Here is an 18,382-nt window from a genome sequence, read left to right as displayed (position 1 = left end):
TTTTCCACAGAAAAATCCAAAGTCCTATGGTGGCTGGCATGGTCCCACAACATCCCCTCATTAGCCCCCAATCGCCCCTTCTACCCTCTCCCACTTCTCTCAGCATCAGCCTCCATGGCTTCCTGGCTGCTCCTCTCCCAAGCCCGGCACGTTCTGCCTCAGGGCTTTGCATTGGCTGATCCCTCTGGCTGGATGTTCCCTGCAGACATCTACATGGCTTCCTCCCTCTCCAAGTTCTCATCAAACATCCCTTCCTCAGTGAGGCCCACCCTGACCCACCTCCCAACCCTTGTTCTTTTTAAATTTTATTTGGCTGCACCACGTGGCATGTGGGATCTTAGTTCCCCGACCAGGGATCAAACCCGTGTCCCCTGCATTGGGAGCACGGAGTCTTAACCACTGGACCGCCAGGGAAGTCCTCTAACCCTTATTCTTCATTGCCCTTACCATGCCATTTTTACTCCCTATACTACTGATCATCTGCCAACAAATGATATAACTTACTGATTATGTTTCATGTTTCTGGTCTGAATCCAATCCCCCACCTGTAAGTCCAAGGAAGGCAGGGCTCTTCACTTTGTTCATTGCTGTACATACAGGTGCTAGAAGAGCGCCTGGCACATAGGAAATCTTAATAAATACTTGTCAAATGAATGAACAATGAATTCCTTTTCAGTTGATAGGCGAATGTGTGCATGTGCACACAGGTGAGAAGGGTGCAGGCAGGGGCAACTGCTGGTCAGGGAGACCAAGGCCTATGCTTTGGCCCTTTTTCCTGGTCTGTATTATCTTATTTTTCTGTTACAAGCAGTCATAAGAAAAGCGGTGAAAAGAAATATTGACGACCTCTGTGCTGCTCTAATTTTGGGTTTTTTTTTTTTTGGCTGCACCACACGGCTTGTGGGATCTTAGTTCCCCGACCAGGAATTGAACCTGGGCCCTCAGCAGTGAGAGCACAGAGTCCTAACCACTGGACTGCCAGGGAATTCCTGCTCTAATTTGTTAACATTTCAGATTTAAAAAATTTTTTTCAGAGCAAATTAAAAAAAGCAAACCAGAAGAAAAAAGACCTGGGAAATTCTTCAAAACATACAAAAATGCTTAGTGATGACCAAGGGCCTGCAGACCCATCCTCGCGGAGGCCAAATGGCTGGAACTTGACAGCCAGAGATACTCATTTTCAAACAGTCTTGTGGGCACTTGACTTTTTGATATAGTGTAGTGGCCACACTGCCTGCCCCCTTCCCCCTGGAGCCTGCTGACCAGCAATCAGTCTGGAGGAGAACTTGCTTGGCAGGCAGAGATGGCCTCCAGGGGCCAGGGTCCTTCCTCCACCCCAGCAGTGTATATATGGGTGAGTGTGTAAGTGTGTGGCAGCGGGGACGGGTGGGTGGAGCGACTGTCAGCTCATCCCCCTGGTCTGAGAGGCCTGAAGCCAGGCTTGGGGTCTTAAGAGATTCCAGGCAGTCCTGCTGCTGCTCTGACCTGCAGCCTTCTTTGGATGGAGGGAGGTTGAGAAAAGATACCCGGGGTCTGTCAGCAGGATGGACCCTGCCCTTTATTGCCTCCTACTCCACAGGAGCCAAGGGTCTCAGGCAGGGCCATGGCCTCACCTGACGAGGAAGACGCCAGAGACCCCCAGAGGGCAGCCCTGCATGCCAGGGGCACTCTGGGCTGCGGCCACCTCTAGGCCAGTGTCCAGCTCTTTTCTGGGGCCACGGGGCTCCTGGGTGAGTCCCCAGGCTGGAGTCAGGTGCCTGGGGCTGTTGAGAACCAGACTCAGGAAGCCCCCCTCTGATCAGCTGGCACTGCCATGGGCCTAGCAGCCACCAGCTTGAGGAAGTTCTTTCTTCAGGGTTTTCTCAAGCCGGCAGCTGCCTTGCCAGTTCAAACTGGATTTTTCCTGCTGCCCTTTCCCTGGCCGCCTAGCCGGGTTCGGGGTCTCTCCTAATGAGGGTTTGATGCCAAGGCCTGGGCAGCTCCGTCCTGCTGGGTCCCAGCTGATTCAGGCCTGCCTCGGGCAACGGGCAGCTTCCCAGTCCCACCCAGGCCAGGCCACCTGGGGCTGCCCTGCATGCTTGCAGCTCTTGCCCTGCCTTGGGCTCCCCAGCTCAAAACTCAGGTCCCACATACAGGCACTCACTAACCCACCTTTATTCGTAGCAGGTTTTACTATTAATAAAAGATGAGTCTGACAGGGCACAGGACCCCTGGACTTTTGTCCCCAGACTTAAGGCATTGACAGAGGGTTGACATGGCACCTAGGGAGGGCAGGGGGCCCTTCTGCAGGGCTTCTGCAGGGCTCAGCCGCCCCCAGCTCAGACCCTCCCTGGAAGCTGCTGGGGATGCACCTCACGTTGCCTCCTTCCGGAGGCCTCTCTCTGTCCCATTTCCTGGGGCCTCATTAATTCCTCCCCACCTCACCCCGTGAGAAAGCAGGTCTGTGCTGAGCCTGGCCCAGGCCCAGAGCTGGGTCTCAGCACACCACTGGTTGGTTTGGGAGGCAGGGGGCGGGGTGGAGTAGGGGACTCACCCTGTCCCCACCCTTATCCCAGGGAAAAAGGCAGGGCAGGCTTCCATCACCAACCATGTCCCGGCTCTCACCCCACTTTCCAGGAACCCAGGGACCATGGAGATCAAGAATATAAAGCACAGCTGGTCTTATGTATAATATTTATAAAAGGGGGCAGCCAGCCTCTCCACCCCTGCCCCAGACTGGCCCCTGGGGTCTCTGGCTCCCAGGGGCAGACACGTTCTGGGCCCCAGCTTCTTTCTTCTCCCAGCAGTGGAATGTGAGCTATGGCCTGGGCTTGGGGTCGGGGGAGTCCCAGCCTCCCCAGGACTGGTGAAAGACCAGGGAAGGGGTCCCTTGGGGTGTCCACACCAGTCTCACCCTCAAGTATAGGGTGAGGGGGTTCTGCTCCTGCTGGAGGGGATGGGAAAGAGGACCAGATTATCCAAGGGCCTGAGCCCACGAAAGGGGCCTAGGTGACAGAAGGAGGAAAGGCAAGCAGGTTGAGGGAGATGAAGCCCCAGGGAGCAGACCATGGCCCAGGAGCAAGGTGGGGGGATGACTGCAGGCCTAATTCAGCTCTTTGTGCCCCTATAGGCTATGTGACCTTAGGGGGCAGCTGCTGGGCCTCAGTCTATGCACCTGTGCAAAGAGAATAAGGGGCTTGGGTGGGACCTGAGGCAGCAGGAAGGGAGCAGAGGTACAGCCTCACCCTGCTCCCAGCTCAGGAAGCCCCTGTAGGCCAGGAGCTCAGCAGGGTAGTGGCCCAAGGGCCTTGGTCCTGGCTCTAACAAAAACTTCGACAGAGAGGACATGGGGCAGGGCCAAATGCCATGGTGTTCACCACGTCTTTCTCTTCCCCCTCCAACTGGCCACTGGATGGGAGCAGGGGCTGAAGAGTCTGGGAAGGGGTAGGAGGACGAGTAGACAGAACAGGATGGGGGTCATCCTAGTGGCTTCCTCCGTGCCGACTGGTCCCCGAGATCCAGTCAATAATGATGAAGCTCAAGCTCATGGTCATCAGCAAGAGGCCAAGTGCAGCAAAACAAAGGGCCTGTGGGGTCAGAAGTCAGGGTCAGGTCTGAGGTCAGGGCAGCCCCCTCATCCCCACACCAGCACACCAACCCCCAGGCCCTTCGCACCAGGATTTTGGGGGTAGATCTTGCAGGTTCCTTCTCTGTGGGCATGATGCGAAAGTAGAAGATGGCAGGGAAGATGAAGATGAGGCATGGGGCAGATGTGGCACCTGCAAAGAATAAGGCATGGCCACCACTGGCTCACATCCACCTATTGGCTAAGGTTCAGGGTGGACCCTTTAATGAGATCAAACATTCCTTGATGAGGGAGTCTCATCTTGAGACTCCACTCAAGAGCTCTGTCTGATTCTGGAGAGCCCATCAGCCCCTCCCCTTGTTCTTTGTCTACCAGCATAGAAGGCTAGTGCCTTTGGTGTCAGAAAACTCTGTCAGTGAATGAAGCTGGCAAAGAGAAAAGGCAGGCCAAGAGACAGAGATGAAGTTTGAGGATATTGGGCTCCTGGATATAGCTATTCCTGAAGGCTTTTCCATTAATTGAGCCAATACATTACTTTCTGAATAATTCATTTTGAGTCAGCTTTCAGACATACAGAACCAAGAGTCCTGTCAGTGATATCAATGATACTCAGCCCCCAGGTCTGTGTGTTGGTCCTTGCAGAGCTGGGCTGGGGAGTCGGTCTCCTGAGTTGGGTCACCCCAAAGATGTCTCAGAATTGTTTGATCTTCCCACTCAGAGCCCCAACTGGGACAGTTGGACAGAACCCTAAACCTACAGTCCCATGATCCTGGGGCCCAATCAAGGCTCTCCACTTAACAGCTATATGGCTCTCCCTTAATCACTCTAAACTTCTTCATATGTGAGGTGGGGACAAGAGCCAATGAGATCCTTTGTGAAGGCCCCTTGACCCTTGGGCTCCACTCCATCCTCCAGCACCCCCAGCAAGGGTAACTGACTCGGTGGCTCTGAGCCCTCAAAATGGATTAGGAGAGCCTTAAGAACAAATCTCAGATGGGAGGCCAAGCTGTGCACATGGCCAGCAGCCATCACTTAAACGTAGGTTATGAGCTTAGGAATCTGCCAGGGTTTGCAGAAGGGAAGTTCTCTGGGGCAGTACCCTGCCTCCATTCACAGCAGGGCCAGACCCTTACCGATGACCCCGAAGATGCCCAGGATGTTGGGGGCAAAGATGACCAGCAGGTTGATACAAGTGAGCAGGCCAACAGCAATGAGCACATGCCGCAACCAGCTGAACTCGCGGTCCTGAAACAGCATCTGCTGGAGGGCGCGGCGCACCTGGGAAGCAGGGTGGGGAGAGTCATCAATCTGTCAGCCCCATCAGTCCCACCCCGCCAGTGGCCTGGCCACCTGGCCACCTGCACATTGGCTCACCGGAAACAGAACAATTGGCACTGTGAGTGTGACTGCCGTCAGCACGGCCACGCGCACACACAGGATCAGCACATCAAACGGGTCCACCTTGTTGTAGGTGTGCAGCAGCTCCGACTCCACCCTGTCTGTGGCAGGCAGGGAGGGTGGTCAGCAGGAGGTCCAGGGAGGGGGTTGGGCTCTGAGCCTGGGTTGACCCTGACACTGAGGAGTGGTAACACACCTCCACAGCTGCAGGGCACAGTTAGGCATCACAGACCTAATGAACGCCTATAGTATGCAGGGTGCCATGGCCACTGGCCAGCCCCTTGCCCCCCAGCCTGGCCTCTGCCTCTGCCCCCACGGTCCAGCCATACCGTAGAAGGTGAGGTAGCCGAAGAGGGCGGCCAGGAAGTACATGACATACATGACGGCGATGGACAGGTTGGAGATGTGCTGCATCTTCCTCTTGGAGGGGCTATGGGGCAGCAGGGGAGGGGATTGGTGCCAAGCTGGGCCACACTGGGAAACCCCCATGTGTCCTGGGGTCTCTCTCTGGCACCACACCCTCACCATCTGGTAGCTGAGGGAGCCTCCTTCTTGCCCCCGGTCACCCCTTGTGGCAGCCATGGAGACCTTGGATAAAATGACTTGGCTCCTGTCACTCTTTCCCCCCTTTAGGACCACATCCGTTCTCCCCAAACCAACACAAGGCAGCCCCCTCCCCCTCTCCCAGCCACGGATACCTACTCCTTGAGCTCTGTATAGATGGGCAGCACCTCAGGGTGGCAGACAAAGGCGAAAGCCATGATGGGGATCGTGTATGCCGTCTGGCAAAACAGGGATTCTGTGTCAGAACAGCCCCTGACACTCTCACCAGGCCCACTGCCCCCTCCCTGGTCTGTTGCAACCTGTGTGTTGAGGGTGAAGTAGCTCGGGGTGCAGAAGGCTGCGGCCTCCGTCTCAACCTGCAGCCCTGCCTCTTCCTTGATGACCTCCACGAGGCTGAAGTTGCCTGTCACGTTGGCTAAACTGGGGGACAGCGGGCAGGGCACGTGGAACTTTTTGTAGATGACCTAGGTGGGGGCAGGGAAGGATGAGGGTATCAGGGCCAGGCTAGGCTGCCTGGGAAGTCACTGTGAAGCCACATCTAGATCAGGACTGGAGGAGCTGCCTTCTGACCCAGGCTTCCCAGAAGGACCTGCCCCCCTCCCTCGACCAGTGTGGAGGGTAACTCACTGCAATTAGGAAGAACACCATGCAGCTGAGAGAGAAGCCACTGGAGTAGCCTAGGTAGCCTGCAAAGTTGGGGAGGGGGGATGTGAGACTGAAGGTCCCCTCCCACGCATCCCTCCAAGGCCCTGGCCCCGCCACACTCACCAAGCTGCCGCATCAGTGCCAGAGGCAGAATGACGATGACAGAGACCAGGATCACCAGGTAGTTTCCATTCATGTACCAGTCCCTGCAGGGACGGGAGTGGGGAGCTGATATTAGAGTCCACTCAGCCTTGGGTGATGGGGCCGCCTGACCCCCAGCCGGGGTCACCCGTGGTGCCACTGAGTGATCTCTGAAGAATACTTGTCCACAGCTCTGAGCCTCCCTTTACCCATCTGCAAAATGGGCCCACTCCCAGCACTCTCCTGGACAAGGTGAGGACTAATACACTCAGCTCCTGCTTGGTAACCATTACAATTGCCGTCACTGTGGTTGTTTTTCCTAGAATACATAGGTCTGGGTCCATCCTCCCCATGGAGTGGCCCCAAGGGGCCCGGGAGGTGGGTGGGATGAAAGAACCTGGGTCTGGGGGGTGAGGTATTTTCCATGGGGGTCTCAGGGACTTGCCAACCATCTGAGCTCCTTGTGGTCCCCCCAGCATCTGCATCCTGCATCATCCTGCCCCACGCCCTCAATGGACAGTGGACACAGGGAGCTAAAGGGATGAGGAATGAGACCCTCCTTCAAGGGCAAGCCCAAAGGCCAACTCCTTGGGAAAGACCCCCAGGGCCTGGGGGCAGAATTCTGGCTGTTTCCTTCCTCCCAGAGCTGTTTTCAGCCATGCAGCCTTTCTGCTTGCCGGGGCTGTATTGCCAAGGGCAGGACCTGGCTATCTTCTCTGCTCCTACCCACAAAACATGCTTATGCCACGAGAACTGGCTAAACTGACAATAGGCAACTGGGACGCTGTGGGCTTAATTTCTTGGTTGGGGCGAGGTGGTGGGGAGGCTAACACCCAAGCCACGGTCAGGAATAGCAGGAGCTTAGAGCTAAGCCTGAGGCTCTCAGGTCCTCTGTGCTCACAGGCTGGGTCCACGGCTAGGCGGGGCCGGCTTCCTCAGCCTCAGACTACCCCCTGCCCCACATGGCCCTCCTGGGAGTCTTCCCCAAGGTGCTGCATAAACAACTGTGCACTGAATGGTAGCTCTGCCGGCAGCTCTCTGCCCCCCACCTCCACCCTGTCTTGTCTCTCCCACTAGCCCAGCCTGGGCTCTGCTAGTGGTGGACATAGAGGGTTAGACTAGGGCCTCCCACCCTCACCCAGCCCCGCCCCACCCTGGGGCTCACGAGGTCCGCTCCTCCAGGTTCAGGAAGGTCTGTATGACAAGGGGCAGCTCGGACTTGATGATGTACAGGTAGCTGGACATGGCTGGGGGGAGAGAGGCAGGTCAGCCAAACCAGCCAGCCTTCAGCCTGTCCACCGTCCATCACCTGCCCATCAGCCTCACCTCCGATGTTCTGCAGCACAATGGCCAGGGCTGCCGCCAGCTTTCCTGGGGTCCCAAAGGCACGGTAGCCCAGCTGCTCATAGGCACGGATGCCTGTGAGGACAGGGAATCAGGACAGTCAGGAGTGCTCTCCCCAGCCCACCCCTCCCTGCTACAGGCCAGGTTTGGGGCTCACCCACGATCCCTGAGGACTTGAGTAGCAGGTGGATGGAGTAGCTGGAGAGCAAGGCGACGGCCGTCAACAGGAACCTGGGGAAGGTGGACGAAAAGAGGTCGCTGGGGCTCCCCTGGCAGGCAGGGGGCAATGAGCTCCAGGAGGCCTGGGTGTGCGGGGTCTGTGACCCAGGTGTCTGGACCCCCAACATGTGTGGATGCAAACTCGGCAGGCCCCAGGGGTGGTGAACATCACCTGGGTTGACCCAGGGTGGCCATGACCCAGAAGGGACCCTCTGAGCACCACCTCCCCTTGAGATCTTGGAAGAAACATGTTTTCCATTTAGGCTGCAGGGCAGAGCTCTGAGGTAAGGACACGTGTACCCACATAAGGCCTGGCCATGGGGTTTATCCATCACGTGTAAATGTGGTAGGACAGACTCAGTCCTGTTAGGCTGGCCCCGTGTTGTCATCTCAGCAGGTTTACTGGGAAATGAGGTATATTTGTCTGGCCACGGCTGTTTTTTTCAGCTGTGGTTTGGGTTGAGTGTAAGTGCCCACCCACTGCAGCCTGGGTCTTGTGACAGGAAACTGGCAGGTCCTGGGAGGTCAGGATTGGTGGCCTGTTTAGGGCTCCTATCTTTAGAAGGTTTGCTAAGGGCACTCACAGGAAAAGGATGATGCCCGTATTGGCCATGGCGTAGGCGAGCCCCAGGATGCCACTGCCCATGATGGCGTTACTGAGGTTGAACACTGACATCCCGAACGATGTCTTCCCCTCGAACTGCAGGCACCAGAGTGAGACGGGAGGGGTGGGGTGAGTTAGCAAGTTGTGGAGGTAAATCAGCATTCCCTCGCACTGTCCCTTGGCCTCCCATCGCTGCCCCATAGCACCTCATTACTGCCCTCAAGCTCCCAGGGGTGCCCCCGAGCCCCTGACGGCCACCCTTGCTCACATCGGTGAAGTGTGGCTCCTTGCTGGGACTTTGTGGTAGGAAGCCTTCGCCCTCAACACAGCTCCGTCCGGGGCCCTCAACCCTGCAGGCACAGACCAGCCAGGCAGCTCAGCTCCAGCCCCTTGCCCTGCACCCTGCCCTGCCCTAAGCCATGACTGAGTCCCTCGCTCACCTCTGGTTGCCAGCCGTGGGGGTGGCGACTGGGAGTAGCCCCTCCAAGTGTTTGCCGTTGGGTACCAACTCCACCATCTCCGTCTGCAGAGGTGCCTCCATGGCTCAGGGACCACCACCAGGAACACTGGCTCTCACACTGACGCAGTCAGAAGTCTACAGAGCAGACGGTCCCTCTGGTTATCCCCGCTCCTTGGGCTCACGGCCCAGACTCCCACAGAAGTCTGCAGCTGTAGCACACCTCCCAGAATTTCACTGAGGACATACATGTTCATGCAGCTCTGCCTGCTGCCACCCTGGAACCTGCCATTGAGGGGCAGAGCTCGGATACCTGAGTTCTCCAGGACATTCTGAGGCGACACCTCAGCTAGTACCTAGCACTCCCCTGCCACATATACATATCGACCCAGGCAAGCCCTTGGGGCCTCAGTTTCACCATCTGTGAAATAAAGCTCAGTTGGATGACCTGAGTTCAGAGCCCAGTGGTGCCAGGACCCCAGAAGGCTGAGTCCCAGGCCACCAGACCCCTCTCTGGGGATGGGCCCTGGACTGATTGCCCCTCCCTGATATTAATACTGGGAGACAGTTTCCTGTGCCCTGTGTGCCAGGGGCCTCCTAGCCAACCTAGAATGGCACTGCCTGACGGCTGGAGGCCTCGGGAGAGGGCGAGGGCTGTGGGCCCTGTTCCCAGCCACCCGGCGGGCTTTGCTGGCAGCCGGAACAAAGGTCCCTCTGTGGGCTAAGAGCTGGCGCTGGGAACGGCAGGCGCAGAGGCTACTCCCCCGGAGCCAGGAGGCCTAAGGCGGTGCTGGGTGGCTGGACACCTGGACCCTGCCCGCTTGGCTGCAAAGGGCCCTCAGGGGCCTTCCAGGAAATGGGTGCCCTGGGGCCCAGTTCTTTGGGCCACGCAGGCCTCACCCTCCGCACAGCTCTGGCCTCAGGGCCATGTTCTCTTTCAAGCCTCTCCTCCCCTGCTGGGGAACCACCCCACCCTTAGGTGCCCACCCTTTGAGGAGACTCCCCACTTCCTGGAGCCCCAGGTCAGGAACTCAGAACCTTGGCCAGCTGTAGATGGGCCTGGACCACTGGATCAGTCTTCCCTTCCCTGCGCTCAAGGCATAGCTCAGCTGGACCCCAAAGGGATCAGCTCCCCTCCTCCCCATGCCCAACTCTGCCCACTGCCCAGACAACTTGCTAGCCCCTCTCCCATCACTGGCGCTGGGAGCCACCTACCCCATGCCCAGAAGGTACCTGGGCATAGTGTCCCCAGGATCTACAAGGACATCCTGAAGGCCAGACAGGCCAGCAGGAGATCTGAAGCCAGAGTGGAGACCAGGGAGGGGGCAGCACTGCCAGGCAGGTCAGCCAGAGCCTAGTTTTGATGTCATGGCACCCCCTCCACTTGGGAACCCTGAATCCTGCCCCAAATCCCCCATCCCCACTCCAGATCCTGATGGTCTCAGGTCTGCTCCTGAAGCTGGAGCACCAGGGGTCTCAAACTCAGCATTCAGGGCTAGGGTGGGTAGGGGAGGCTAGGCTCAGGACTTGGGCCTCAGGCCACAGGCCCTGGTGTTCTGGAGGCAGCAGCCACACAGAACTGACTAGAGGACCTCCCTGCAATGGCCCCAGGCAGCCCCAAGCCAGAGTTCAGATCCTAGGTACCTCAGTCCTGAGTACCCCATACCTGGCACCCTTGGACCCCTCAACCTACCTCTCCTTCCTCTGATGCTGGCATCTGAACCCTTCTCTCCTCCAGCCTGTCCACATAGGACCATGACAATTTGAGCATCTCTTCTAACACCCTCTTCCCCTGGACCAGAGTCCCTAAGGTAAGCCTGTCTTCTTCATGCCCCTGCCCTGAGCCTCACCAACAGCACCCCTCCAAGGATACCAGCACCTGGTCTCCAGAGTCACTCCAGAGTGCCCCCTGGCTCTCAGCTGGGGTTGCCCTTGCCTGGCCTTCCGCCCGGGGCAGGCTTGGACAGGCCCTCAGAGTGTGCTGAGTCAGCAGCCTGGACAAAGCACTCTTCTCTGCCTTAATATTCTTCCCTAGCAGCCAGGCACTGCCTCCAGGGAGACCACAGCCATGGCATGGTCATGGCCAAAGTGCCTGAGGCCCTGGCTCCAGGTTCCCCATCCCCTCAAGCAGGACCTGGGCCTAGACCTTCCGGTCCTGCCTATTACTCATGACCAGTCACTGCTGGGTCTCAGGCTGGCGCGAGATCCCAGAGAGGACATGGAATACCCCTCCTCAAGTGGCTTCCAGTCTGGAAGGGACAAAACCCACACAGACATCCCCCACCCTATGGCTCCTGCAGGGGAACCCCAGCACATAGTGTGGTTTTTAACCAAGCCACATAGTGCTGGGACTCAAAAAAGGAGAGAGAGGGACATCAAGGAAGGCTTCCTGGAGGAGGAGGTGAGGGAGCCAGTTCTGAAATTCCAGCAGAAGCCCCCAGAATGTGGAAACAAAAAAGAGTACCTCAAGCAGAGTGCACAGCATAGGCAAAGGCCCTGAGGCATGGTATAAGGCAGGCTCTGAGGATAGAATGAAGGTTCCGTGGCCATAGACAAGCCTGACAGGGCCTTGAAGTCGAGGTAAAGGAATCTATACTTCAGTTAGGGCAAGGCTAAGGGCTGGAGGGCCAGGGTAGAGATTAGTACTGGCCTGACATGTGGACCTCCAGGCATTTCCTGAGGCTGGCAGCCCATTTTTGACAGTTCCTGTCTCTCTGGCCTGCCGCCTGCCAGGCTCCTTTGCATCAGGTATCGGAGTAGACTCAGGGGATAGCCCCTGCCTGAGGAAAGCTGCCAGCAGATTCTGACCCACTGTGGGGAAAGTCCAGAGTGGACACTCTGGGTCTGAGGCCTGACCTGGCCCTGCCTCACCATGTGACCATGGACAAAGTATTCCCCACTCAGGACCTCAGTGTCCTCCTGTCCTCCGGGGGTTCCGTAAGTTTTGACCAAAGGTGGGGACAGAGTGAGGAGCCTCCCTGAGCACTTCGCCCCCAGAGCAGACCACAGGCTCCCAGAGAGCGGTCAGGATCTTGGGTGGGGAGATCACTGCAACCTTGGGCAGATCATCAGAATGGCATCTGTCATGGGTGTAGCATCGGTTCAGGCAGTAAATCGATGGTCCAGGCCACTGCCCTGGGGCCTGTTTGCTCTGTGGAGAGATAAGGGGGGGGCGGTGCAGAAGCCACGGGGATAGCATAGCAGGTAATGTCCGCCCACGCAGACATCACAGGGTGAGAATTCGTCAGGCACACCTCCTTGACAGGCGTTGAGTTTGGCTAATTAAAGATGTCGATATCCAGGAATCCAGGCCACCGTGGGGCCACTGCTCGTGTCAGCTGCTATGGGAAGCACACCTCTCTGTCCCCACATCCAGGTCCTTGGAGCCACCAGGGCTCTGAGCCCGGCTTTCCTCCCCAATGTTCAGGGACGTGAGTGGGTCTGCAGTAGCAGGCTAACTACAGGGAGACAGCCACACTGTCCTTCTACCCTCGGTCCTGTGGCCACATGTGCTGGTGGAGGCACAGACCCCACAGAGCTTGCTGCCATGGCCCCCAGGCTCCTTGTGCCTGGGAAACCCTCACCTCAGCTCAGATCTCAGGTGAGAGGCGGCTGGCCTGGCTTAAGGGTCCACTGTGGTCATCCCTGGGGGCCCATGGATGAGGGCTGCCCCCAGTTCTAGTTCACCGGTCCTTACCACTCCCCTCATTAGCTGAGAGAAGGTGTCCCTCCCTAGAGCCCCTTTGCCCACCTGCTTCTCCAGGCTTCAGAAGGAAAACACCCTCCTCGGACAAGCTATCAGTTAACAGGGAAACTGGATTCAGCAGACACATCTGGATTGTATGTTCTCAAGGCACAGCAACAGGGATTGGTGCGGAGCTGATTGCTGAGGTCAGGGGTCTAGGGACAGGGTGTGTGGGCGGGTGTTCGGGACGCGGGAGGATACTAAAACAAACCCCTTGCCCCTCCCCCAGACCCACAACTCCAGATTTTGACCTCAGCAGATCCAGTCTTCCATCCGCTACTCCCCCATTGCCAACAACACTGAGTAAGTGGCTAGTGTGTGGCCAACATCCGGCTGGTACTGAGGGGGTAGCATGCAGGAGGGGAAGGCAAATGGTGCAGAGCACTGATGTGTTGGCCACACCAACCCCTCATCCCCTAGCTCTCTGGCCCGGTGCTTCTGTGTTCCGGGTATCCGGAAGTGTCTAGGAGGATCTGAGGGCCCCAGCTGGGGCCGGAAGATGGACTTTCCTGTGACAGGGTACATTTTCTAAACCTAACAGACGCTTAGCATTGGGCCTATCCCCAGACACCTAGGCCTCCCCTTCTGCCCACCCCTGGACCCTCCTTGCTCAGATTGCCCCCAGTGGAAGCTGCAGTCGGAACCTCTTGCCTCAAGACTGGGCCAGAGCCAGCAGCAGCCCCCTCCCCCCCACTGCCAGCCTGCTGAGAAGGACGTGCAGCCCGAGGCTCAGCTGAGGCAAAGGACAGGACATCACGTGCCTGTGGCCCCCCCAGGGGCAGGGGAGACCCCGAGCCAGCCAGCCCATCCTCCTCCCTGCTGACTCGGAATCCCCTGGAGGCGGCCAAATATTTGGACAGCCGGACTTCTGGCCCCAAAGAAAGCTGGAGCAGGGGCCTGGGGCAGCTCAGGACTCACTGGAGACCCCAATGGGGAGGCAGAAGGCAAGGTCAGCCCAGAGGAGAGGCGCCATCCAATGTCAGGAAGAAGCAGAGTCAGAGGGAGGGAAGAGAGAGACAGGGAGAGAAAACACACACACATGATATCTGTGTCCATGCATACTGATCCAGACCAAGAGACAGGCACGGGGAGATAAAGAAATGCAGATGGATCTAGAGGGACACAAATAGAGAAGAATACACAGAGAGATGGGTGGATAGACATTCAGACAGGGAGACAGACAACCAGATAAGTGAGAGACAGATCGACAGAGATGGCCAACCATTTAGAGATAGCCAGATGGAGAAAGAGACAGAGAGACAGCAAGACAAGACAGAGCATCCCAGAAGGCGCAAGAAGTAGAGGGAGCCAGAGGCCCAGGTGAGGGGGCAGCAGGCCCAGTGGGCACTGCAGGGATGCCACAGCATTTCCAGGTTCCTACAAGGGCAGGTTATGCTCCCATTAGTCAGGTGCAGACATCCAGAGGGTGGGACTGAACCCACTGGGGCCACAGGCCAGGCCCAGCTGGAAAGCTCACAGCCCCGTAGTCCAGCACCCATGGTTTGTCTACCCACACAATAGGAAAGGTATACGGAGAGGACAGTCAGTTGAAGTGACCCCCATCCTCAGCAGCCATGCACGTGTGCAGACGTGCTGGCTGAGAGGCTGTGTACAGGACGTGGCCCGCAGAGCGGAAATTCAAATCCAAGCCACCCCAGGCCGCTGGCCGGAAAGCCCCTCCTGCCCAGCAGCTGGTCCTTCCCTTTGGCCCCCAGAAGCCCTGCCCGGTCCTCTAGAGCGCCCCCACCATGCATCTGTTTTATCCAAAGTCCAGCCCTCCATCCAGCAGACTGAGTGTGCACAGGGCACACAGTAGGTACTCAGTAAATATTAAATGAATGGAATGGGTTCAAGGTCTTTGGCAAGCCTCCACCCCATTTCACCTGCTCCAAGTGGCGCCTGGCTCCCCGGCCATGTCTGCACTAGAACATCCTCCTGCAGTGCCCCTATCCTATTATGGTATAGACTGCACATCCCGCCCCAGCTTTCTGTGCACACAGATGCCAAAACTGTACCTCTCTTGTAGCCAACCACTCCCCCAAAACATTTTCCCCCTCAGACTGAGTGCCTGCACCCTGCCCAGCCCAGACTTTCAGGGTGCACTCAGTTCGGCTCAGAAACCTTCCCTGCCCCCACCCAGAGACCAGGAACCACCCAGCTTGTCCTATTGCACGTGTTTCTCCATTCGTCCAGGCCTCCAAGGCTACTTGCTAGGGCAGCAGGCACTAGGACAGGAGCAACCAGCCCTCATGGTCTTGCCACCTGGAGCCTGGATGCGGGGGGTGTTTGTGACATGGGCCCAAAGAACCAGTACAGAACAAAGGGTGGCTTGGGAAGCCAGTGAGGACGGTGGCTCTATGGGCCCAGGCAGAACAAAGTTTTGAGATGTACACCCCCACCCTCCCCCGAGACACAGCCCCCAGCCCTCAGCCTCAAGGAGTCCGAGATTCTCATTCCTGATCCCAGCATTCCAGCCCTCTTAGGAATGTGCCAGGCCTGGCCTCATCCACCCCTGATTTCTCCCACCTTTGGTGCTTCCTGCAGGAAGCCTTCCATGTTTGTGCAGAACCTCCCCCTCTCAAAATGGACCTGTCCTTGGATCTCTCCAACTTGCTATGCTCCAGACTGAGAACCTCTGAGGCATTTGCTTACTTTCCAGAAGGAAGTGAGCCCCCATGCCAGACTGTGTACTAAAGAGGAAGGGCCCCTTTCAGGGCCAGCACAGTGGCTGAAGGCAGTCATGGAAGGAAGGACAGCACTGGCAGGCTGAAAGAAGGATGGGCCTGGGTCGAGGTGGCCCCCACGGTGCAAGGACCTTTAACTTAGTCCCCCTCAGACCTGTCCCAGAGCCTACACCTGGGCTCAGGACTCGGGTCACTGTGGGGGAGAGGGTGGATTCCCACAGACCCCGCCCCTGGCCTCCCCCTCCCCGGGTGTAAACAAACGCACGCACTCGCTGTGGCCAATCGAAGGGGCCAATCGGGTGGGGGCGGGTTCCTGCAAACCTAGTCCTGGTCCTTTCCCTCCGCCCCTGCGCGCACTGTCAGCTCTAGGAGCTCAGACCGAGCCACGCCCTCAATCCAGGGAGCCACGCTCGCCCTGTGCCCGCCGTGCCCGCTGGCCTGGCTGCAAATGGCACGGACTCTGGGACCAACATGTGCCACGCGGCCCCTCAGGCAGCCTGGCCCGATCTGCCTTCAAGCCCCTGCCTAACGCAGCGGGATAAATATACCCTGACGCCCGGCGTGCCAGCGGGCCGATTGTCAGGCGCCCGTCGGGGCAGCGCTCCAGGGCCTGCTCCCCGGCCCTCTTAGGCCCCCGTCCGGGCCCTCTCGAGCTCGCCCCCATGGACCGTGCCTCGGGAAGCCCATCGCGTGCCACTCTAGCCCCCAACAAGGCGTCCTGTGACCCCAGCCCCGGGTGCCGCCGACCTCCTGCTATCCCGCCCGGCCCTGCGAGAGGCCCCGAGACCACGAGGTGCTCCTCCCAGGACACTAGCTCAAGCTGGGAGCTGGCGGGTCCCCAGACCTGCGCCTGGAGCGCTCGGGGCTTTGGCTCCCCAGAGGCTGGGGCGCCTGCCCGGAGCCAGGGCGGGCGAGGGGACCTGCCCAGAGCCCAGCTCCGGACGCGAAAGTGGACAGTAGGGCTCCGCCCGCTCGGTGCCCCTGGGCGGGGGGTCGGCGCCCCAGCAGTACCTGGCCTCGCGGGTGAGGACGCGCGGTGCTCCGCTCGGGCCGGTGCTGTCCGCTCTGCTCCCGGCTGAGCGCAGCGGCAGGGGATGAAGGGCGCTCGGCCCCGCCCCCGGCCCGCCCCCGGCCCGCCAATCCCCCGCGGCCCGCAGGAGGAGGGGCAGGTCTGCGGAGAGGCGGGGGCCCTCCACTGGCCTGGAGCAAAGGGGCAGCTAGAGCGCTAAGGAGGCTTAGGTAGGAGAGCAGCGGCTCCGGGAGGGGCTCAGTTGAATCTTGTTGGGGGAATGCTTTAGTCCAAAGCAGATTCTCTCTGAGGTCTCTGAGCGCCCCCTAACCCCTGAAATGCTCTGCCCTCACTTCCCTCAAGCCAGAAGGAGCTCTTCAGCTAAGAGGAATGGGAACAGGGCCATGCTTAACCTCAGCGAAGGATGCCTTGAATGGGGGACTTTCACATCACTTAGGCACAAGATGTCTTTTCTGCCTGCCTCACCCTTCCCAAGCAGAGATGGGATAGGGTGAGGACAGGGGCTCCCTGCATCAATTCTGTCTTCACCCCAGATATTCAGAAGAGATTGAGGGTAGACAAGGGTAGGGGCAGTGAGGATGGGGCGGGGGCGGGCAAGGGTGCGGGGAGCAAGTCTTGGCTCACGCTGAGCCTTGTCTGGATCTCCCTGGCCATGCCCCCATTTCCTTATTTCTAAAGAGTAGGAGACAGCTGTGTCTGCCCCTGGGAAGTAGGGCCTGGGACTTGGTGCCTCAGGGAAAGGGGTTTTAGGGTGACCCCATTCCTGGCTGAGGGCTCCTATCCTGCCCCTGCCTGCTTCCCACCCAAGGCCTTAGTGCTCAGTGGTGGGTGGTGAGTGTTAAGGCCCACCAGCCCAGGAGCAACCAGCAGGGAGCTGGGGGAGGCCTTGACCTTGGGGGTGAGCTGGGGGAGGGTGTTTGCAGAACAGCTGTGGCCCTTGCTTCTCAGCCACTGGCTCTGATCCGATTAATCCATGGCCTCTGCTGTTCCTAGTCAAGCTGGATGTCTCTGTGTCATGTCTGCCCCCCTCCCTGGTATTGGGGAGAATGCCCTCAGAGGACAGGCCTCACCCCTTCCCTGTCCTGGGCTGGGAGTCAGGACTCCAGGATTCTCTTCCGCCTGACTCACAGCACCCCCGCAGCCAAGCCCTAGCGTACCTCAGTTTCCCTCTGCGTCACAAGGAAATGGCTCTGGCTTTTCCCCTGGCCTGAAGGGAGTGGGTTAAGGGGAAGCTGTGAGCCAAGGGGACTCAGCTTTGGCTGGGAGTACCAGGGGATGGGAGGACTAAAGAGAAAGGCATTGGGATGGTGGCAATCCTTGAAAACCTCAAACCATCTAAGCTCCCTCCCTGCTGATGGCTGAAAAATAGGAAGGGACACTGGCCCTCCCCCTTGATCTGGGGCTGGTGTAATCCCAGATCACAGCTTACTTTGGTCATGAGAGACCCTAAGACTCTCACCCTTCGAAGGGGCTTGAGGACTGCCCGTGGGACAGAGTCAGGTAGGAGAGGTGTTGACCGGGGTCTCAGGTCTGCCCCCCACCTCCCAACTCCAGACATCCTGGATTCTCACAGAAGCCATTTGCAAAGGGCTGGGTGCTCCTATTGGCAGTTCCTGAGGAGCCAGGCCTGGCTTCAAGGTCACCCAGCATGTGGGTATTGGGGTCCTCAATCCAGACTGGAGGGAGCAGGGGCCAGCTGGGCTGGGCTGCTGTGGGAGCCATGAGGGTGGTGTGAGGTGGGGTCCCTGGGCCAGGCCAGTTGTGGCCAGGCTGGGGGAGGGGCTGCCCGATTGTTGATGCTAGGCCTGGGCCCCAGGAAGGGCAGACACAGCTCAGAGGCCTTTCCCACCACCTGCCAAATCTCCCAGCCCAGCCTGAGGTGGCTGGACAGTTGGCAGCCATTATGGGGCTCTGAGAGGTACCAGGCACCTTCTCCCAGAGGCTGGAGGGAATGTCTATCCACGCAGCTGCTGTGCTGGGGGCAGC

The 18,382-nt window shown here is 58.5% G+C and overlaps 1 protein-coding gene across 2 annotated transcripts; it reads right to left on the bottom strand.

Annotated features, from left to right (window-relative positions):
• Positions 1–2,645: 2,645 nt before the first annotated feature.
• On the bottom strand, positions 2,646–16,447 carry SLC38A3 (solute carrier family 38 member 3). Of its 2 annotated transcripts, XM_059939697.1 has the most exons (16): positions 16,378–16,447; positions 8,921–9,075; positions 8,749–8,830; positions 8,461–8,576; positions 7,815–7,888; positions 7,640–7,732; positions 7,479–7,560; positions 6,296–6,378; positions 6,155–6,213; positions 5,827–5,991; positions 5,666–5,745; positions 5,293–5,393; positions 4,940–5,064; positions 4,699–4,843; positions 3,655–3,758; positions 2,646–3,566 (listed from the first exon to the last, which is right to left on the bottom strand). In XM_059939697.1, the coding sequence occupies exons 2-16, from the start codon at positions 9,019–9,021 to the stop codon at positions 3,462–3,464; spliced, it is 1,515 nt and encodes a 504-aa protein (XP_059795680.1). In that variant the 5' UTR covers positions 9,022–9,075; positions 16,378–16,447; the 3' UTR covers positions 2,646–3,461. The 2 variants fall into 2 exon arrangements, with proteins under 2 accessions (XP_059795680.1, XP_059795681.1); XM_059939698.1 differs by lacking the exons at positions 4,940–5,064; positions 5,293–5,393.
• Positions 16,448–18,382: the final 1,935 nt, after the last annotated feature.

The sequence above is a fragment of the Balaenoptera ricei genome, chromosome 11 (genome assembly GCF_028023285.1).
Source record: "Balaenoptera ricei isolate mBalRic1 chromosome 11, mBalRic1.hap2, whole genome shotgun sequence".
NCBI classification, from domain to species: Eukaryota; Metazoa; Chordata; class Mammalia; order Artiodactyla; family Balaenopteridae; genus Balaenoptera; species Balaenoptera ricei.
Note: the sequence above shows the minus strand (reverse complement) of the source record. Positions and strands in the feature narration are given on the sequence as shown.